Source organism: Brassica napus, chromosome A3 (genome assembly GCF_020379485.1).
Source record: "Brassica napus cultivar Da-Ae chromosome A3, Da-Ae, whole genome shotgun sequence".
NCBI lineage: Eukaryota > Viridiplantae > Streptophyta > Magnoliopsida > Brassicales > Brassicaceae > Brassica > Brassica napus.
The window spans coordinates 2,685,201-2,704,813 of NC_063436.1; the positions used below are offsets into that span (position 1 = coordinate 2,685,201).

Here is a 19,613-nt window from a genome sequence, read left to right on the forward strand (position 1 = left end):
ACGAATTGATGACGTGGCTTCACGGGAGAGAGGCGAACATTTCTTTATATATATAGATACTAAGCATGTCATGCCGCCGACTTTTATTTCTTTAGATAAATGTAAAACTATAGAAATTATAGAAACTTAGTTGGTGCTGGAGAAGGTTACGCGGAGGACGCCGTAAGTGATGTTGTAGGTGATGTCGTTGTTCTCGTACGCCTTGTACTTGAAGAGAATAGAGCCGTCGTACTCCCTCGCCGCAAACTTGAAACTCAAGCCAACCGCACCAGGTTGAACTTCCGTCGCGGTAAACCGAACTTTGTTGAGATGGATATCGAATTTGTCCAACTTCGTGCAACCGGGTATATCGATTTTCACCACAATCTTCCTCTCAGTGGCCGCCTTTATCGCATATGCTTTTCGGCTACCTTGTGTTACACAGGGATTGAAATCTAAGAAACCAAAATGTAAATCAATTTAACATTTTGGAAAAAGAAAACAGAAAGAGATTTTGACAGCAGATCGAACTTACGCGCAGCAGGGTCATTTACGATATCAGTTTCCTCCTCTAGATCAATCACAAAGTGATTTGGCTCTTCAGCGGAGCTGCTGGAAAATTCAATCTTTTCTAGACCAGATTTAGGGAAAAACATTGTGTTTTTGTTTGTTTAAGAAAAGATATTAGTGAGATATAGATCGATGAATATGAGTAATGCGTATATATATAGGATTTTGGTACATACAATTTAATGCTTTTTTCCTTTTCATTTTGTTATTAAGATTTTGCTAATTCAGAAATTTTTATGATTAACATGGCAGGTACACTTGGTTTAATTTGATTGGTAGGTATATTTGGAATCATGTGGTTAATACGTTTGAGTTTAATTTGATTGGTTCAATGCTCAACAACATGTTATTTTATTTTCATGCAATGTTTTTGTTTAATGTATTTTTATTGGTTCGTGTACTCATATTTCCTTTTTGGTCTTTGCCTACGTACATGTTCAGACCTTCTTCTCGATTTGGCTTTCCCTTTTCTTTTTTTTTTTGTGAGTGAGAGAGAGTTTAAGCATATATGAACATTTTAGTAATACTTTTTTTTTTGTAACTGAACATTTTAGTAATACTTACAAACATAATTATGAATGCGCTCTAACCAACTCTTCAAACCTTCTTCTTGATTTGGTTTTCCCTTTTCTTTTTTCGTGTGTGTGACAGAGAGTTTCAGTATATATGAACATTTTAGTAATACCTACAACATAAATTAGAATGCGCTTTAACCAACTCTTCGAACCTTCTTCTCGATTTGGTTTTCCCTTTTCTTTTTGTGTGTGTGTGACAGAGAGTCTCAGTATATATGAACATTTTAGTAATACCTACAACATAAAGTAGAATGCGCTTTAACCAATTCTTCGAACCTTCTTCTCGATTTGGTTTTCCCTTTTCTTTTGTGTGTGTGTGTGTGTGAAAGACTTTCAGTATGAACATTTTTAGTAATTCCTACAAACATAAGTTATGAATGCACTTTACCCAACTGTTTTCTTGCAACTCCAAGCCCTCAACAACCTGTCTTGGTTTTTGTAAGAATGAAGACTTGTAATTGGTACTAGATATATAGTTCTACTATATATAAATGTACCCCGAAAATTCATTTTCACTCATCTCTCTATCATAGCATTTAGCATCCTCAAAGAAAAAAACAAAAGGAAAACTTCTCAAAATGAGTACTACCACGGTTGAAGTGCCGGATCATCTAGTTATTGATTTGCAGGACAACCAACTGACGACGTGTAAGTTCTCATTTTCTCTTAGGACGAGCTATTGATTTTGACCCGACCGTTGCATCGTACACGCTGATCAACCAGCTTCACACATTTTACGCTTTTTATGAATACATCAAACCGTTTGTAAATTTCTTTTGATTCGAGTAAAAATGGAGAATACGTTTTCCTTCATGCGATCGTCTCACCAATCATGCATTTTCATTCGCCCTCTTTTTCTTTTTCTTTTTCCTTTTTTTTTCCAAACTAAGAGAACGAGAAGATCATCACATGTCCTCTGAGTTTTCGCGTTTTCGATCCATAACATATTACACATTAAAGGGCTCATCATGAAAAGAAATAAAAGTTGAAGCTAAGCTGCATGTAATTCATACGTATACAGTAAACGACTTGTCCTCTGAGTTATAGTATTTTAGATCCATAACATATTATATACATCAAAAGGCTCATCATGAAAAGACATAAAAGTTGAAGCTAAGTTGCATGTAATTCATACGTATACAGTAAACGACTTGTAACATTTATAATATAAATAATTATGGCAGGTGAGAATCCCTTCGTCAAAAGAGGGTGTAAAGGGATGATAGAGATTATGAAGGGAAATGGGATTATGCTTCGGATTGACCTCCCGGGGAGCAGGCTTAGGATTGATCTCCCTGGGAATGATTTGGAATTCACCAAAGAAGGAGGAAGGCTAGTGCTCACTGCCACCGAAGATAACGACGTGGACTTCACCCCCCGCACATATCGTATCGAGGTTGTCTACGACCCGGCCCATAAAAAAGTTAACGTTATCGGCGGCGGCAGCACCAACGGTGTGATGTGGATCCATTTTAACATATAAAGTTTGATTAAATTCTATGTTCGATGATATCATCTATTTACAAATAAAAAAAAGAGAGTGTGAAAATAGTTTGCTTAATTACTTTGTGCCAAGGATGAGCCTTGTGAATTCAGTGTAGTTTGGATTCATGCAGTTGATTTCCTCTCGAGTTGGTGTTCCAAGAGCCTATAAACACATAATAAGAAATAGTAACTGCATGTAATCAATGGATTTAACATGATTACCCCAAAAAAAAAGACATTATTATTATTGTTATTATTTTCTTTAATTCTAAATTATGAGAACATATTCTCATGGGATGAGTGAGAAAACATTACCTGATAATCTGATATGTATAGAGTTTAACACAGATCATGGGCATCCTCTGGTTAGCCCGACTGTAATGCTTCGAAACGCAATAGACAGTCTCAGGAAAGTATTCAAGGACCAAATTGAGATACGTACAACTCATCTTTCTCGGTCGTTGAGAAAAAAACAATGCTTGAGGGACACAACATTTTAGGGCGATTACAACAGTTTCTGCTGTTTGTAAAGACTCTGCCTGTGTACAAGTAACAAGACACATGAAACAAAGTTAACGAACTTTGAGTCTTTGAGAGTCTTTGAGTCTTTGCACGAATCTCTCCGCTCAGTAAAATCAACTATTAAATGTATGTAATCAAAACACCACCTGAAAAACAATTCCAAATGAACCTTGTCCAACGATGCGGTCTTCCATGTAACTTATGGTCTGAAAACCAAAAAAACTATCAGAGATTTAAATTTTAAATAAAAAAAATTAGACACTACAGCAACTGCAAGTTCTTTAATTTTAAATGATCTTTCTCTTAAGTTTCTAATAAACAGTGTTTTAGGCTGGCCATTTTTACCACCAATTAATGAATAAAGGTACAATTTAAACACTTAACTAACAAATATATTTACAATTAACTTTTTTTTTTTTTTTTTTTTTTTTTAAGAAACAACTCTTTATTTATTTTGCAAAAATAAATTACAAACCTTTAGACCTACCTTTACCAAAAAAAAGAAAAGGTGCAGGGACTTAACAATGCCCTTAAAAGATACTTAACCAAGTACCCAGATAAGTGAGAGAGGAGCTGCTTGTGATTCTCATGTTCCTAGAAAGGGGATCAAGCTTCAGTCTGATGGTTTGTTTAACCTCTTGAATGATGGCTTGAGGGGGTCTACTCACGCTGGAGTGGAGGCGACTATTTCTTTCCTTCCAAACCATGTACACAACCGCTTGGAAGACGAGTTTTATGATCAAGAGGATGTTAGGATCTGTTGAAGAAGTCCTTAGCCACCTGAGACAATCTTCAAACCCTGTGGGAGGATTAACTTGGATGCGTGAGCAGAAGTACATCCATATCTCATAACTGTATACACAATCAAAGAACAGGTGCTGTCTAGACTCTTCACAACCGGAACAAAGGAGACAGTTTGGAGGTACTTCAAGACCCCAAGCTCTAAGCCTGTCTCGAGTTGCCAATCTGTTCCATGCCACCAACCAAGAGATAAACGCATGCTTGGGTATTCTTCCTGTAAACCAGACTTGAGAGTGCCAAAAAACCGGAAAATTTGGAGGGTGAAGAGTAGACCACGTCTTGGCAGTAGAGAAGACGTTTGAAAGAGAATCATTTACAATTAACTTTGAACAATATAAATAGTTACATATTTTATTTTTGGTTCTAAGTTAATGTAAAAATTATATATTTACAATTCTATTACTAGTTTATCATTTTCATTAATAGTGAATATATAATAGAATTGAAAATGTACATTATAATATGTCATAATAAAAATTAAAACATGTAATCATTTTCTCTTCTCATAGTAAAAATGAGCATGAGGCATATAACCAAAATGGGATTTTCCTTAATTTATATTTTAAGGTCTGCAACTTCCGAGTCCACGGCGTTTCCCTATCGTACTCAGAAGCTCCTACGTTTTCGCCGCCGCGTGATTCGCCGGTAAAAATTGCTAACGAATTGAGATCTTTCTGAGAGAGATCGTGTTTTATTGTTGTTAATGGTAAATTGCTCGAAGCTCGAAATGTAGATCTATGCCGTATTCCTTTTTTTCTTCTGTTGAATAGGTCTCCGCTTTGATCTTATTTCAGCAGTCTGTGAAGTTGACAAGTAGACTTACTCCCATAGATTCTTAATCTGATGTTTTCCGGTGTGTGTTAGGCTTTATACACTTGAATTCATCAGAGATCTGTGCGCAATTTAGAGGATCTATTGTTAGGTTGATGAGCTAGAAACGGATTTGAATGTCTCAGTTTAGGCTTAGTGTGAATGTACTACGAAGATTCAGTATCATCTAGGCTGTGTTGTGTGAAGTAGTTTCGAGAATGTGTGTGTTTGTTTAATGATTTTGATCATAGACTGTTCTTCCTGCAGGTGTAAAATCACATTTAATCTTGCGTTGATTAATTACAGTAATCTATTCACGCAGGTGACGTCACGTATGGCCACTAATACGTTAAAAGATTTGAATTCTCTTCCTTTAACTGAGAAGATGAGTGAATGTAAAGCAAGCTTAGCCAAGCCTTGTGTTGGGAAGATTAATGGAAAGTCTGAAGATAGACCATTACCAAGCTCTGTTACTTTGCCTCCTAGCGTTGGAGAATCAGAGAAGCCCGAGGCAGAGAAAGCTACCGTGGAAGTTGAATACATTGAGTCCGAGAACTTGGATAACGTAGACGATGCTAATGCAGTTCTCAAGGTTTTTTTTTTCCCTGTTTGTTGCTTATGTGTTATGGTTTTCATCAAATCTCATTTTCATTAGTATAACCCATAGGTTTATAACTGTGATGAAGGTGTTTACTGGTGTATCTATGTATTTAGAGATTGGAAGTATGATTTTTTTTTTTTAATGCAAGACGAATCAGTTTGATTGATCTCATTTTTTTCTTTCAGTCGGTTCTAGCTGGTCTGGACTCAAAGGATTGGGTATCTGTCTGTGATGCTCTTAATAACGTTCGTCGCCTTTCAATATTCCACAAGGAAGCAATGGTTCATATGCTGTAAGCCATGTTCTCTTTATTATCTCTTAGAGTAGATTGTAAAATGGAAGTTTCATGATGATATCCCATTTCACAGCGAGAAAGTGATCCCACTCGTCGTGAAATCACTGAAAAATCCAAGAAGTGCGGTGTGTAAAACGGCGTGCATGACGTCTGCAGACATCTTCAGTGCATACAACGACCATATAACAGATCTGTTGGATTCTCTGGTAGCTTTTTTTTCTCTTTATTCACTCTCTACGTTGTGTTCGTTGATTGAAGTTTGACGGTTCATACACCATGCTCTCAGCTTACTCAACTCCTCCTCAAGTCGTCTCAAGATAAAAGGTTTGTCTGCGAGGCAGCAGAGAAGGCTTTAACATCGATGACCAAATACGTTTCCCCAACTTTGCTGTTACCAAAGCTGCAACCTTGTCTCAAGAACAGGAATCCTCGGATCCGTGCAAAAGCATCATCATGCTTTTCCAGAAGTGTACCTCGACTGGTAATACAAGTTCAACTCCTGTTCTTTCCCCATATCTCTCTCACAAAGGCATCACGTGTTATGTAGCAATTCCAACAACTTCTTGCGCTATGTTATACATATTCCAGGGAGTTGAAGGTATTAAAGAATATGGAATCGACAAGTTAGTTCAAGCAGCCGCGTCTCAGCTTAGTGATCAGCTCCCTGAATCCCGCGAGGCTGCACGGATCGTCTTACTAGAACTTCAGACCGTGTACGAAAAAGCTCATCCTCTCATCAAACCAGAGACATCATCATCATCATCGCCAGAGGAAGAGCAAATCTCAGAGGCAGAGCCAATTACTTGGGAAAACTTCTGCCAGTCAAAGCTGTCCGCTCTAAGCGCACAAGCCGTTCTTCGTGTCACCAATGTTTTGGCAATGACTGCTAGGGAGGGGTTGGTTACTACAGGTTCATCTTCTACATCATAGTTATAAGCCTTCTCTAGTACATTTTCATTTTTTTTTTAAACGTTTGCTACGGATCATACGGTTACATGGTATTTTCCGGCCATGATCAACCAAATTGGCAAATTATGGACCGGTAAAGAGAGTGAAAATTGGTTATTAAAAATCTTTGTTATTTTTCTGGTTGCGAGTCTTCATCAGTGTTTTGCTTCTATTTTTTTTTTTCTTTTTCTTATGTGTATATATTCATACCAATGTTTGGTAAGATAGTCCGAGTATTTTGTTTTAATGCAATTTGGTCGTACCCTTTAACGATTCAAGTCTGATTCTTCACAACGTTATTGTTTTTTACTTTTTGTAAATATGCATCTTCCTTGTTGGAGTTTTGCCTAGATTAAGACCTTGAATTAGAATCAGATGGTTTAGCCAAGTCAATCCACCTTAGTCATTTACAAGCTTCCAACCTGAGTTTGGATCCACCCTTGTTAACACCCAACTCTGGAAGTTGACTTTTATTAGAATAAAAACAATAAAAAGTATCTGAGATCTTTGTTGGATCAATAAAAGACATTGGCCTTTATTATATAATGTGAATACAATGACATTGGGCTTCTGATGATTTAAGCCCAAAAATATGTCAAGTAAATGAATGATGGCTATGGGATTTGTCCCACATCGGCCAGGAGAAGAGTAATAGAGATGTTTATATATTGCCAAGCACTTGGTGTTGGTTAAACAGCTCAGAGGAAGAGAGAGCTCCCCACGCGCGCGCCGCCGCCGTCCGGCCGGCTCGGCTCGGCTTGGGCTTGGGCTTGGGCTTGGGTGGAGGGCCTTTGGCCCGATAAGAACTATTCTTTTTGGACCAAGTTAAGCTCAAAAAACAGCATACAATTTTATTTAAAACGACAAGTAGTTTGTCTAGAAAATAAAAACGTCATGCATGTTATCCTCTCGAAAGTTTTAAACGAGATAAGAGAGAGTCTTGAGGAAGAAGTTTCGGAACTCAACTTCCCTCGATCTCCGCGAGATTCTCGCCCACGTGCAGCAGCTGTTGCGGGAAGTGGGTCGTCTCCGTCTCTTTAAATATCGCCTCTCATCTTCATTCATTTCTGAACTTTTTTCACAGCAAAATACCAGCAAAAACTCCTACGCGTAAGTCTAGAGAGTGTTTCGTAGATTATTAGTTCGTAGAGGTTCTTCACGAGTGCTGCGTAATAACCTTACATGGTTTTATCCTGGGACTCATATTCATAGCCTTAGACAAAGCAGCAGAAGAAGCTGAATGGCTTAGAAATTTTTTGGAAGATATTCCTATGTGGGAGAAACCTGTGCCAGCTATACGCATACATTGTGATAGTCAATCAGCTATAGCTCGGGCTGAGAATAATCTCTACAATGGTAAATCTCGTCACATCAGAAGACGACATAAAACCATTAGACAACTTATCTCAACTGGTGTAATCACAATAGACTACATCAAATCGGCTGACAACCTAGCGGATCCATTTACCAAAGGTTTGCCACGAGATGTTGTTGCTAAATCATCAAAAGGAATGGGTTTAAAGCCTATAACGAATGAGGATGCTTGACTGCAACCCTACCTATCATGACTGGAGATCCCAAGACGTAGGTTCAAAGGGAAAACAAAATCAAACAGAATCTAATCAAAGCACTTGAGACAAAGAAGTCTCTTCCCAGCTCCTAAGATGATAAAGTGCTAACGAATGTGTAAAGGATAAGCACAAGCTTTTAATGATTCCATAGCTTCTGAGCGGAGTATTACTTAATACTTCTCATGGTCAATCACCTAATGAGTGTGAAATGGGGCCGTTTCTAGGAGAATGAATGCAAGGCTATATTCTCTAAGTTCACTCATGAAAACCAGGAATAGTTCAGGGCCACAATGAACACAATAGAGAACTAAGTTCTACGAGAAAATGAAGCTGCGTTATGCCTGTTGTCTCGGTTTACATAAAACACCGGTTGGTTCAAGACATCATGTTCACCTTCTGGTAAAGTAAACCCGACAGATACTAACTATGAGTGGTTCAAGGCTTAAAAATGCCACCAACTCAAACACAGTGATTTTTCGCAAACACTCTCGATAAGTCTGTCTAGTCTAGTCAGGATTAGAATATGTATAGTTTTTTAGAGTCTATCGAGTCTGCATTTAGCCTGCATATGTTTAGAAGAGTTATTTCTATTCATGTGGGGGATTGTTGGATCAATAAAAGGCATTGGCCTTTATTATATAATGTGAATACAATGACATTGGGCTTCTGATGATTTAAGCCCAAAAATATGTCAAGTAAATGAATGATGGCTATGGGATTTGTCCCACATCGGCCAGGAGAAGAGTAATAGAGATGTTTATATATTGCCAAGCACTTGGTGTTGGTTAAACAGCTCAGAGGAAGAGAGAGCTCCCCACGCGCGCCGCCGCCGCCGTCCGGCCGGCTCGGCTCGGCTCGGCTCGGCGTGGGCTTGGGCTTGGGCTTGGGCTTGGGCTTGGGCTTGGGCTTGGGCTTGGGCTTGGGCTTGGGTGGAGGGCCTTTGGCCCGATAAGAACTATTCTTTTTGGACCAAGTTAAGCTCAAAAAACAGCATACAATTTTATTTAAAACGACAAGTAGTTTGTCTAGAAAATAAAAACGTCATGCATGTTATCCTCTCGAAAGTTTTAAACGAGATAAGAGAGAGTCTTGAGGAAGAAGTTTCGGAACTCAACTTCCCTCGATCTCCGTGAGATTCTCGCCCACGTGCAGCAGCTGTTGCGGGAAGTGGGTCGTCTCCGTCTCTTTAAATATCGCCTCTCATCTTCATTCATTTCTGAACTTTTTTCACAACAAAATACCAGCAAAAACTCCTACGCGTAACTCTAGAGAGTGTTTCGTAGATTATTAGTTCGTAGAGGTTCTTCACGAGTGCTGCGTGATAACCTTACATGGTTTTATTCTGGGACTCATATTCGTACAGATCCGTCGCACTAACGGAGCGAATATTAAGAGTTAAGGAAAGAGATTCGTCTCGACTCCATGCCTTCGTTTCCATTTCGGTTTTGAATCGTCTATTTTTTCCTTAACATCGTATTTATATTATCGTTTAACTCGAACCGGTTTTACGGCTTCTACAATCTTGACCAATATAGAGTCAAGATAAATAGCTTTCATCTCTACCAAGGAGGGTGAAACAATAAGAGCAACATTCTCTATATAATTCAGCTCTGCGAGAGCTCGCGGCTTCGATTAGCTGCAGCAACAACAGCATTCATAAGTGTCGCACGGAAAGAACCTTTCTCCAGTTCATGAACTCCGGCTATTGTAGTCCCGCCAGGTGAAGTAACATCATCTTTCAACACACCTGGATGCTTCCCTGTCTTGCTCACCATTGTTGCAGCTCCAAGAACCTGCCAGAGACCAACACCTCAGTTATTTAATACCAAACAAACAGAAAAAGAAAGTGAATAAAGAAGCTGTATGGGTCGGTTCACTGACCGTTTGTGAAGCTAAGCCAAGTGCGAGTTCTCGGGGTAAACCAGCAGCTACACCTCCATCAGCTAAAGCTTCAATGGCTAAGAATACGTATGCTGGTCCACTCCCACTGTGACAAGATGAAATTTAGTACATGGTTAGTTGATTAGGGGGCGGCTTGAACAACTTAAGCATTGAGAAACCGTTACGTACCTGAGACCAGTAACAGCATCAAACATTTTCTCATCGGCTTTAAACATCTTCCCCACCGAGCCAAACAACTTAGCAACAAGTGCTCCATCTTCTTCACTTGCCGCTGTTCCGAGACTCATTACTGTTTTACACAAAGACATAATTTTCAGCAACCGTATGCATATCATAATTTCAAAAGAGAAAAGCAACCACACACAATTTCATCAGAAGAAGAAAAAAAACACAAATAGGGACTCTGAGAGAAACGACCTGAAGCTCCCTCACCAACTGCTGCTGGTGTATTAGGCATCACCCTTATGAATCGATCGTGACCAGACCATTCCTAGCATCAAACAAAACAAAACAAAAGGAGACTTTTCAGCGTTTAAACCAAAAACGGAAGTCTAGAAACTAACACTGCAACGCCATTGATAGTGATATATAACCATTTGTTTCTATACAAACCTGTAGATCTTTCAACTTAATCCCAGCTGCAACGGAAACCAGAAGCTTATCCTTCGTGAGCTTAGACCTTAACTCCGTGATGGCCTTCTTAACTGCAAACCAACAGGCACAGCTTTAAATCAGTACAAAGATATTCCATAGAGAAGACAACGCAGAGAGAGGTAAGACAAACATACCAACTTGAGGTTTCACAGAGAAAATCACAACATCGCTTTCTTCAACGACCTGTCAACGTACCACTAACGTTCATGATAGTTGTATAGACAAGTTAAAGAGTATTAGATGTCCCACATCGGACAAATCAATTGTCCTTGGGCAATATATAAGTGTATGGGTAGCTTTTGAGTGGAGGTTTACCCATACACTTATATATTGCCCAAAGACATTTGATTTGTCCGATGTGGGACATCTAATAAAGAGAGAGATCGGCTTACTTCTTCATTACTGGAGAAGACATTGACGCCAAAGGATTGGAAGACTTCATGGCGACTGAGATTCGAGTGAACGGCGGTTGAGATGTGATGCGGAGGAAGCAGACCAGAGGCGACCATTCCTCTGGCTATACTCTCCGCCATCTTTCCAGCTCCGATGAACCCAACCGACAAGTACTCCATCGGTATCTGATGTTTCTCCATCGGAAAGTAACGAACTTGGGTTGTCACTGGTTTCAAGTTAAAGTGACAAGTGTTGAAGCGTGCACGTGCAGATCACGTGGCCCATTGTTTTACAAAGGCCCAACACAAAGGATACAAACTTTTAAAAAACGGCCCGCTTTAATAATTATACAATCGTGTCGTTCATAGACAAAGCAGTAGAATAGAACATCACGGCGTTTTGTCTGTCTAAACCAACCAAAAAACGACATAAACACCTACTAAACTCAGTCTTGTATACAAGCATAAACGACCACTGGGGACTGATGATCTCGATCAATCTTGAAGTGTGCGTGGAAGAATCTTTTTACCTGTTTCATCGTTAACAAAAGAAACATTTGTTATTATCAGTCCATGAAGGAAAAAGTTAGATTTGGAAGAAAGTGGTTCTTGCTTCTAACTTGCCTCTTTAAAGGAACGTTGGATAAGTTTTGTTTCTTCTGATGCAAACGTTACAATGTGACTAGGCGGCTTTGACCAGTTTCCAGAAATCTCTGATACAAAACCTAAAGGGTCCATCAAGAATCGGTCTGACTCGTCAAGTCTTCCCTTCTCTTCACTGTTTGAGAAGAAGAATGCTTAAGAATCAAATAGTAGAGAGAAGTGTGATGTTGTTACCTTGGTGTGCAGTCGAGAAACTGCATTGGAATGTTACTATGGAGCGTGGAATAATAAGGAGTAGAATGGCATGGCATGAGAAAGAGAATACTCTTTACTCTCCCTTTGTATGCTTCTTCTGATAAGTAGTTCATTGCATCCTCCGTCCCTCTTTGTTGGAAACGACAACATTCCCTTTTAGCACGATCAGAGAGGCACTCAAGTGAGATTGGATTAAACTCATGTATAGTGCCATCGGGATATTAATATATTATTGGTCACAAGCAAAAATAAAGCTGAAAGTATTAGTTTAGGAGACCACTTGATGAGTTGGACTCACCCAATCGGGGGATCACCTCTAGGAAGATGAATTTGACCTTATTAGGCGTCAAAAAATTAGCTCAAGGGTCCCAACGTATAAGTTATAACCATATGATTGCACTTGTTGGTCTTACGGCACGTGCTAGGGCCGCTATGACCAAACCTCACTTCCGATTGACTTGATAGTCCTTGGAAGGATCTATAATAGTAGAGCCCCATGATGGTAAGAACAGTCTCCAAGCAGTTTGAGAAGGTACGGTTCATACAGAAGAACATGAATACATGATGCTGCATAGAAAGGATACAGACCTTCTGAAAATGACTCAGTATGGTGCATAGAAAGGATACAGACCAACTTGCAACACTTTCTCCATACAGAGCATCTGAGAGTTTATACAAATAGAGATCACCAAGAGTTGAAAATGCAGATTGCATGAGACGTGGAGCTTTGCTCTGCACATAAAAAGAAAGGATTGTAACACATCAAGCCATTCTATTTACCGTTATTTAAACACACTGAGAGCTAAAACTAATACATTACATCATTTAAAAGTAACAGAACACTGTATATACCGAATCAAGAAGAATCATACTAACCATAACGTTCGATCGTACTGTTCGATCTGATGTAGAAGAAACACTAGACGGAGTCCGGTCATCGCCGGCGTTAACTGACGCGCCACCGTCGGCGTTCTTCCGTTTCCTAACTTCCATTGAAGAAGGTAGAAATTAAGCAAGCCCAAAATGAAGCTGAAGTCTTCGGACACGTTGGGTTAATTCACTGTTTAGCTATCCAATTATTAATGGGCTTATAGTATGCTAAGAAAATGCCTAATATAAACTAAGCTCTGAATTATTTAGGCCCATCTTATTATGGAGGATTTTTAAGACTACAGTAATCACGTACACGGTACACCACTAGTACACAGTAGTACATAAATAAATCTATCAAAACGTCAAAATTTTCATTTCCGGCATTACTTTTTTCTAATCAAATACAGCATTGTTGAATGACGTGAGTTAAAAATTGATTAGCTAAAATTTTATTTGAATTCTTGAGTTAACTAACGAGCTAATTAATAGTGTCCTCCATGAGGTTTGACAAAACTTAGCTTCTAGAAAGAAAGAAAAAAATGAATATACGACAAAATTTTGCGTAACGCTTTGATGCAACAAGTTTAGCCTCTTTTTTTCCTTACACGTTCAGTTTAGGAGAAGGACATATGGTATAACACGACTGACGAGGACAGCTTATTTACGAAATTAGTCTATAACGCTTATCCTTCTCATGAATCCATGAACCATGCATGACATATGTATTATCAACATGGTGACTAAATGAATGCCAGTATACATGCTGACACCTAAAATACGTACACGTGTATTTGTTTTGTAACGTAAAATGTTTTTCTTGTTTGCTTGTTTTATTTAACAACCAATTAAGTTTCCTTGTTGTTTAGTTTAAAGCATTTATTTACAGTAGATAATAAGGAAAGATCGATTATTTAAGAAAATTTATATCAAAGTAAGCACGAAATCATAAAGATGAATCTTTTGTAGGATGATATTACTAGGTAAGTGTTGTATTAGTTTCTGAGTGAAATGATATCATTATCAACTATAAGAGGTGAATTTGAACAAAGTAGAGATTTCTTGTTCTTCAGTTTGTTCCTTATTTATTCTTTTAGCATGGTTTCTAGAATAAAATTTATCACGCTATGGACTTTGCTTACCAGAGAAACTGATACGAAAAACATGTCCAAAAAGCAGTAACAAATTGCATACTTGTCATGCGGAGACGTGATTAAATGAAAGAAAGAAAACGTTTACCTTGTACAGTCTTCTCTTGAATATTACTCCCATATTTATCATTTAATGTGCATATATTAATACAGCGTTTAAAAAAAGAAAGTGCATCACAGCATATATTAACACATATTTAATGGAGTTGGGGTGACTATATTAATACATCATTTAAATATATATCAATTTAGGTGCCAAATTTCAATATTTCATTTTTTATTGGCAAACATGTAATTTTCTATGTTCATTTACTAAACAAAATTAGTTCAGATCTAGTCTACTGTTGATTTTTTCCTACCAAATTATTTTGGTGTGCTGTTTTATTACCTGTCTAATGCTGATTCCACCGAAGAATTTTTTGATGATGAAAAAAAAGAATGTTTTGATGACCTCCTTTTTTATCAACAAAAGAACTCAAGAAAATCCATATGGAATGTTACAATGAAAAATTATTTTGTAAAGTCCAAGTCATAAAACAATTAATGCATGTTGGAACCATAAAAACAATGACATTCAAGTAAAAAAAAAAGTTTTCTACTATACTAATATTTACTTTTCTTATCTTGATTTTTAGCTTTTTTTTATTAAAAGTTAAATTTTTATATTTCGCTAAGAACCGATTTAAAAACTCCCTTTTTAATCATGCTCTAGTCAAAAACACAGTAACTATTTTTGGAAACACAATTAAGTAAAAGTCACCTCGGCTATAAGTAGTTTTGTGAAATCAACGTAAAGAAAACAAAAACTATGGCAGTTTCATCACCTCACCATGTGGTTCTCTTTCCTTACATGTCAAAGGGCCACACCATCCCTCTCCTCCGATTCGCCCGTCTCCTCCTCCTCCGCCACAACCGTGTCATCTCCCCCTCCGACCAAAGCGAAGAGCCAAACATTTCCATCACCATCTTCACCACCCCACAAAACCATCCCTTCATCTCAAACTTCCTCTCCGACGTCTCATCATCCACCAAAATAATCTCCTTCCCTTTCCCGGAAAACATCTCCGGTATCCCTCCCGGCGTCGAGACCACCGACAAGCTCCCTTCCATGTCGCTCTTCGTGCCCTTCACGCGCGCAACGAAGTCTCTCCAGCCTCTCTTCGAAGAAACACTCAAGAATCTTCCACACGTTTCTTTCATCGTTGCCGATGGGTTCCTCTGGTGGACGCTGGACTCCGCCGCTAAGTTCGATATCCCGAGCCTCGCGTTCTTCGGCATGAACAACTACGCGTCAGCTCTCTTCTCCTCCGTTTACCTACACCAACTTTTCACCAAACCGGAAATTATTAAATCCCAAACCGAACCGGTTACTGTACCGGATTTCCCATGGATCTCGGTTAAGAAGTGTGAGTTCTCACCTATTTTTACCCACCCGGATAGATCGGGTCAAGAGTTTGAGCTAGTCATGGATCAAATAGAGTCCACGGGGAAAAGCCGTGGAGTTATACTTAACAGTTTTTACGAGCTCGAGTCAACGTTCGTTGACTTCCGGCTCCGTGGTAACGATGGTCCCAAACCGTGGTGTGTCGGGCCTTTATGTTTGGTAAATCCTCATAAACCGGAAAGTGATAAACCGAGTTGGGTTCATTGGTTGGACCGGAAGGGAGAGGAAAAACGTCCGGTTTTGTACGTAGCGTTTGGAACGCAAACGGAGATTTCAAAAGAACAGCTCAAGGAAATAGCACTAGGGTTAGAAGATTCCAAGGTACGTAAACTAATGGTTACAAAAAGTATGTATCATCTACTAATAATTATTTAATTACTACTAGTATCTCCTCTCTTTTTTTACTAGTAATGTATTTATCAACCATTTACTATTTTAGAATGTGAAAAACATACTAGTAGTTGACATTAATTGTCACCGTTGTTTAATGCATATATGGAGTGACAGAGCTAGCATGCATTATTTTGTTAACTTACGTGGCCTTTGATTGACTAATGATTAATGCAAAGGTTAACTTCTTGTGGGTCACGAGAATGGACGTGGAAGAATTGTCTGGAGAATTAGGGTTTGAAAAGAGAGTGAAAGATCATGGGATGATTGTGAGAGATTGGGTGGATCAATGGGAGATATTGTCACATGAAAGTGTCAAAGGGTTTTTGAGTCATTGCGGATGGAACTCGGCGCAAGAGAGTATTTGCACTGGAGTTCCTTTGCTGGCTTGGCCAATGATGGCTGAGCAGCCACTCAATGCGAAGTTGGTAGTGGAAGAGTTAAAGGTTGGTGTAAGGATTGAGACGAAAGATGGAAGTGTGGAAGGGCTCGTGACAAGAGAAGAACTTAGTCGAAAGGTATACATATCAAAATGTTTTCAATGTGTAATATTAAATTAATGGCACTAAAGTATAGTTGTCTTCATTTGTTTTATCTTTTATATGTACATTTTAGGTTAGAGAGTTGATGGATGGAGATATGGGGAAGACTGTGAGGAAGAATGTGAAAGAATATGCAGAAATGGCGAAAGACGCTTTGGCTCAAGGGACTGGTTCTTCTTGGAAGAATTTAAATTCACTTCTCGAAGAGATGTGTGAGTAGAGAGACTAATGATGTTAATAAATTGTCAAGCGATAACTAGAGAGATTTAGCAGCGCTAGACAACCAAACCTGGTTGTACCATGCTGCTCATTACTCATTAGAACGTAATCTGGTTTGGTATGGGACTTGTTCATAGTAATAACGTTATGATCTTTTTCAATTCACAGTAATGATACTACACAGCGGTGGGGGTTATGAGCCTTGTTCAGTAATAACGTTATGATCTATTTCAATTCACAGAAATATCAGGAGAGATTGAGAAAGTCTTTTTTGCTAATAGGCTTAAACAAGGAGAGATTTACGTTCCACAGTGTCGGTCCTACATTTTCAATTTTTTTTCTTAATGCCCCAAACTCATTTAAAATTTCATGTCCTTGTTATTCATGTAATACCTTATATACAACTAAAATTATCAGTTAAAATCATGATGTCCTAAACAGTCGGAGCATTACCGGACCGACCATGAGTTCCACCATTCATCCAAAAGATGGAGATTTTGCCATGGAAGGTCTTAATTATGTCTCAGCCGTGATTGACATTAACTATACAGCCCCAAGCCCCAGAAGACGTTGTCCCCTCCTACCATAAAGTTGTTAATGTTGATATATATGTTCAACAAAATCAACACAATGCCCACTCTACTCTCAGTTATGAGTTGGTCTTAACCAGCTGTGTATGTGTGGGCTTTTACTTCAGATGGCCCAACTACTTAGCACGCTTAGACCCATTTAGTGGAGTCGTGTCGTTTTGACTTTTGAGGCCCAACTTTGGAATTTCTCGAGGGTGTTTATGTCTTTTGACATGCGGGTGGATAATGTGAGAGCATAGAGAAACAGAGTAACCTTATCGAGTGAAGAAGATTGGGTAGTAGTAGTAAGCAAAAATGGCGTCGATTGCAGCATCTTCTACCTTTCACTCGCTTTCAACATTCAAAAGCCCTAACCTTTCTTCGACCCATCTATCGAAAAACCTCACCTTTCGAACCAGACCCATCGAGAACAGCAGAGTTTGCAGCTTTTCTGCGTTTACGAAACAGAGTCGCCTTGGGTTGCGGAAGCTTTCGTGCCTTGGGGAAGGAGGAGAAGACGGTGTTGCAATTGCAGATGAAGAGCAACAACAACAACAACAGCAAGAGACTGTCTCTGTCCCTGTCTCTCCTTCAGACATGCTCACCATGTTCTTTCAGGTACTTCACTCTCTGTTTGATTAATCACTCCAGTGACCTTGTGTGTTGGTGAGTAGATAAGCTGGAATGCTTTGTAATATGAGCAGCACACTGTATCTATTTGCACAAGTTAAGGAGAATGAGTCTTTCTCTTTAGCATACTCTAATAGCCTCCACTTGTGTATACCGTAGTCTAGTTCGATTGATTCGTGGTTATATAAGAGCATGAACGATTATAATTGAACAATGGTATTTGAATTGTCTTGAAGATCATGTTAAGTACTACACTCTTGCAATTTCAAGTGTGGCCTCATATTGAGTCTGATCATTGTTTTTTTTTTGGTTGATTTTGAAGGCCGATGGAACTTTGAACGAAGCAGCTATTCCTAATGTGACTAAGGCCTTACAGGTAATGTACTTTGCTTTAAGATAATAATCTGTCCTTGAACTAGCAAATCTGCTTAGAGCTCAACGAATATCTTTGTTGAATGCATCTGTTTCTCTTACGTTTCTTGGATTCTATTAAACACTTTTGGTTTTCAATCTAATCTCAATGGTTTGAACTCGAAATCTCGGTTTTCACTTTAGTCGTAACACCCTTCAGATCTTCCTTAACTCGAAGTTTAGCTTTCAACGACAGTGAATGAGAAAAGCCAATAGCAAATGTTGTTTGTTCTTTCAGGACATAGATGGAGTTTCCAACTTAAAAGTTCAAGTTTCTGAAGGTGTTGCCGTTGTTGAGGTATGTTCACATCAAATATTCTCTTGATACATTGCCTTTAGATGCCTAAGCACACACAAGGATAGACTTTGAATATGTATGGACTATAGATATTTCAAATATGACATTTTGTTTTACATAATAGCGGTTGATCTCGGGATTGGTCTTCAGGGCCGCATAACAAAATTGGACTGGGCCTGAGAACCTTGAAAAGTCAAGGCCTATATGGAAAGTAGTGTTATGGCTGCATGAAAATCATGATAACATACATCTCTATGTTCGATGTTTGGATCAGACTATGGAATCTGACTTATGTTATGTTATATGTGTGTGTATGTGAAGCTTTCAAAGCAAACAACGGTTCAAGCAACAGGAGTGGCGTCAAGCTTGGTGGAGACTATACAAGGAGCTGGCTTTAAGTTACAAACTTTGAATCTGAGCTTTGAAGACGAAGACGAGGTTCTTGTCTAATAATTGAATCATGTTTCTCCTGCTCCGTTTTGTGATTAAACAAACACATTAATGTTCAATATTTTAGGATTACTTTCTTTTATTTGTTCCTCGCAAGAAGACAACGTAGTAGATTACAAAAAGTGGGAATTTAATATTTTCGTTGCTTTAAAAGAAGAAATATCAAAACAAGAAAATAATAATTCATATGGGTTCCCCACAAAGCATGGAGGTTGAGAATTTTATAGACTTTTGGGTTCCATGCTTTAAACAATGCATGTGGTTGTGTGTCAGTGTGTACATAGTAAAATATATAGTGAATCACAGCTCAAGCATTGTTGTACTTGCATCTCTAGTAATGCACATTTCTGTATCTTTTTCTATTTGTTGTACTTTTGCATTTTATAGTTTATGATGTCTTATAATCTATTTTATCACATACAATAACAGTTTTAAAAGGTATAATTAAGATTAAGAAGAAGAAAACATTCATTCGTGATTTTTTTTTAATCAGGCACGAGACCTATAATGATAAAATCCTTACGCGTGTCGACTTCGCTATAATTAACTGTTTCCTTGTTTCCGATTTATTAGAAAAATCATCGAAACAATGTAAATGACCCATGTGCTCTTGTCCATCTTTGATTTGATAACACTTCAGATTTTTATAAGGACATGTAAAAGCATACTAGTATAA

The 19,613-nt window shown here is 38.4% G+C and overlaps 4 protein-coding genes across 7 annotated transcripts; 3 read left to right on the forward strand and 1 right to left on the reverse strand.

Moving 5' to 3' along the window:
* The first annotated feature begins 4,472 nt into the window (after positions 1-4,472).
* LOC106431702 lies at positions 4,473-6,864 on the forward strand. 3 transcript variants are annotated; one of them, XM_013872526.3, is made up of 6 exons: positions 4,473-4,577; positions 5,065-5,334; positions 5,529-5,635; positions 5,712-5,844; positions 5,925-6,119; positions 6,227-6,864. In XM_013872526.3, exons 2-6 carry the CDS (start codon positions 5,077-5,079, stop codon positions 6,566-6,568), a joined length of 1,035 nt encoding a protein of 344 aa, XP_013727980.2. In that variant the 5' UTR covers positions 4,473-4,577; positions 5,065-5,076; the 3' UTR covers positions 6,569-6,864. The 3 variants fall into 3 exon arrangements, with proteins under 3 accessions (XP_013727980.2, XP_013727973.2, XP_048626162.1); XM_013872519.3 differs by having other exon boundaries at positions 4,490-4,638; XM_048770205.1 differs by having other exon boundaries at positions 4,501-4,577; positions 5,010-5,334.
* Positions 6,865-6,918: 54 nt separating this feature from the next.
* Positions 6,919-11,350, reverse strand: LOC106431715 (pyrroline-5-carboxylate reductase). The gene is made up of 8 exons (XM_048770206.1): positions 11,106-11,350; positions 10,848-10,896; positions 10,672-10,763; positions 10,477-10,549; positions 10,228-10,348; positions 10,039-10,144; positions 9,679-9,950; positions 6,919-7,091 (listed from the first exon to the last, which is right to left on the reverse strand). The coding sequence occupies exons 1-7, from the start codon at positions 11,304-11,306 to the stop codon at positions 9,762-9,764; spliced, it is 831 nt and encodes a 276-aa protein (XP_048626163.1). The 5' UTR covers positions 11,307-11,350; the 3' UTR covers positions 6,919-7,091; positions 9,679-9,761.
* Positions 11,351-14,636: 3,286 nt separating this feature from the next.
* Positions 14,637-16,782, forward strand: LOC106431723 (UDP-glycosyltransferase 90A1). The gene is made up of 3 exons (XM_013872545.3): positions 14,637-15,749; positions 15,998-16,336; positions 16,434-16,782. The coding sequence occupies exons 1-3, from the start codon at positions 14,793-14,795 to the stop codon at positions 16,578-16,580; spliced, it is 1,443 nt and encodes a 480-aa protein (XP_013727999.2). The 5' UTR covers positions 14,637-14,792; the 3' UTR covers positions 16,581-16,782.
* Positions 16,783-17,395: 613 nt separating this feature from the next.
* Positions 17,396-19,019, forward strand: LOC125593843. 2 transcript variants are annotated; one of them, XM_048770207.1, is made up of 4 exons: positions 17,396-17,766; positions 18,101-18,154; positions 18,428-18,487; positions 18,809-19,019. In XM_048770207.1, the coding sequence occupies exons 1-4, from the start codon at positions 17,464-17,466 to the stop codon at positions 18,935-18,937; spliced, it is 546 nt and encodes a 181-aa protein (XP_048626164.1). In that variant the 5' UTR covers positions 17,396-17,463; the 3' UTR covers positions 18,938-19,019. The 2 variants fall into 2 exon arrangements, with proteins under 2 accessions (XP_048626164.1, XP_048626165.1); XM_048770208.1 differs by lacking the exon at positions 18,101-18,154 and having other exon boundaries at positions 17,407-17,766.
* The last annotated feature ends 594 nt before the right edge of the window (positions 19,020-19,613 follow it).

What these genes read in the sequence shown, in the direction of transcription:
- LOC106431702 (XM_013872519.3), top strand. An exon ending in ATGCTAATGCAGTTCTCAAG is followed by an intron (nt 5,335 to 5,528) that starts GTTTTTTTTTTC and finishes TTTTTCTTTCAG; the next exon opens with TCGGTTCTAGCTGGTCTGGA. An exon ending in GAAGCAATGGTTCATATGCT is followed by an intron (nt 5,636 to 5,711) that starts GTAAGCCATGTT and finishes CCCATTTCACAG; the next exon opens with CGAGAAAGTGATCCCACTCG.
- LOC106431715 (XM_048770206.1), bottom strand. Translation starts at nt 11,306, where the DNA reads ATGGAGAAACATCAGATACCGATGGAGTACTTGTCGGTTGGGTTCATC. An exon ending in TCTTCTCCAGTAATGAAGAA is followed by an intron (nt 10,897 to 11,105) that starts GTAAGCCGATCT and finishes GTACGTTGACAG; the next exon opens with GTCGTTGAAGAAAGCGATGT. An exon ending in GATGCTGTTACTGGTCTCAG is followed by an intron (nt 10,145 to 10,227) that starts GTACGTAACGGT and finishes ATCTTGTCACAG; the next exon opens with TGGGAGTGGACCAGCATACG.
- LOC106431723 (XM_013872545.3), top strand. Translation starts at nt 14,793, where the DNA reads ATGGCAGTTTCATCACCTCACCATGTGGTTCTCTTTCCTTACATGTCA. An exon ending in TAGGGTTAGAAGATTCCAAG is followed by an intron (nt 15,750 to 15,997) that starts GTACGTAAACTA and finishes ATTAATGCAAAG; the next exon opens with GTTAACTTCTTGTGGGTCAC. An exon ending in GAGAAGAACTTAGTCGAAAG is followed by an intron (nt 16,337 to 16,433) that starts GTATACATATCA and finishes TGTACATTTTAG; the next exon opens with GTTAGAGAGTTGATGGATGG.
- LOC125593843 (XM_048770207.1), top strand. Translation starts at nt 17,464, where the DNA reads ATGGCGTCGATTGCAGCATCTTCTACCTTTCACTCGCTTTCAACATTC. An exon ending in ATGTGACTAAGGCCTTACAG is followed by an intron (nt 18,155 to 18,427) that starts GTAATGTACTTT and finishes TTGTTCTTTCAG; the next exon opens with GACATAGATGGAGTTTCCAA. An exon ending in AAGGTGTTGCCGTTGTTGAG is followed by an intron (nt 18,488 to 18,808) that starts GTATGTTCACAT and finishes GTGTATGTGAAG; the next exon opens with CTTTCAAAGCAAACAACGGT.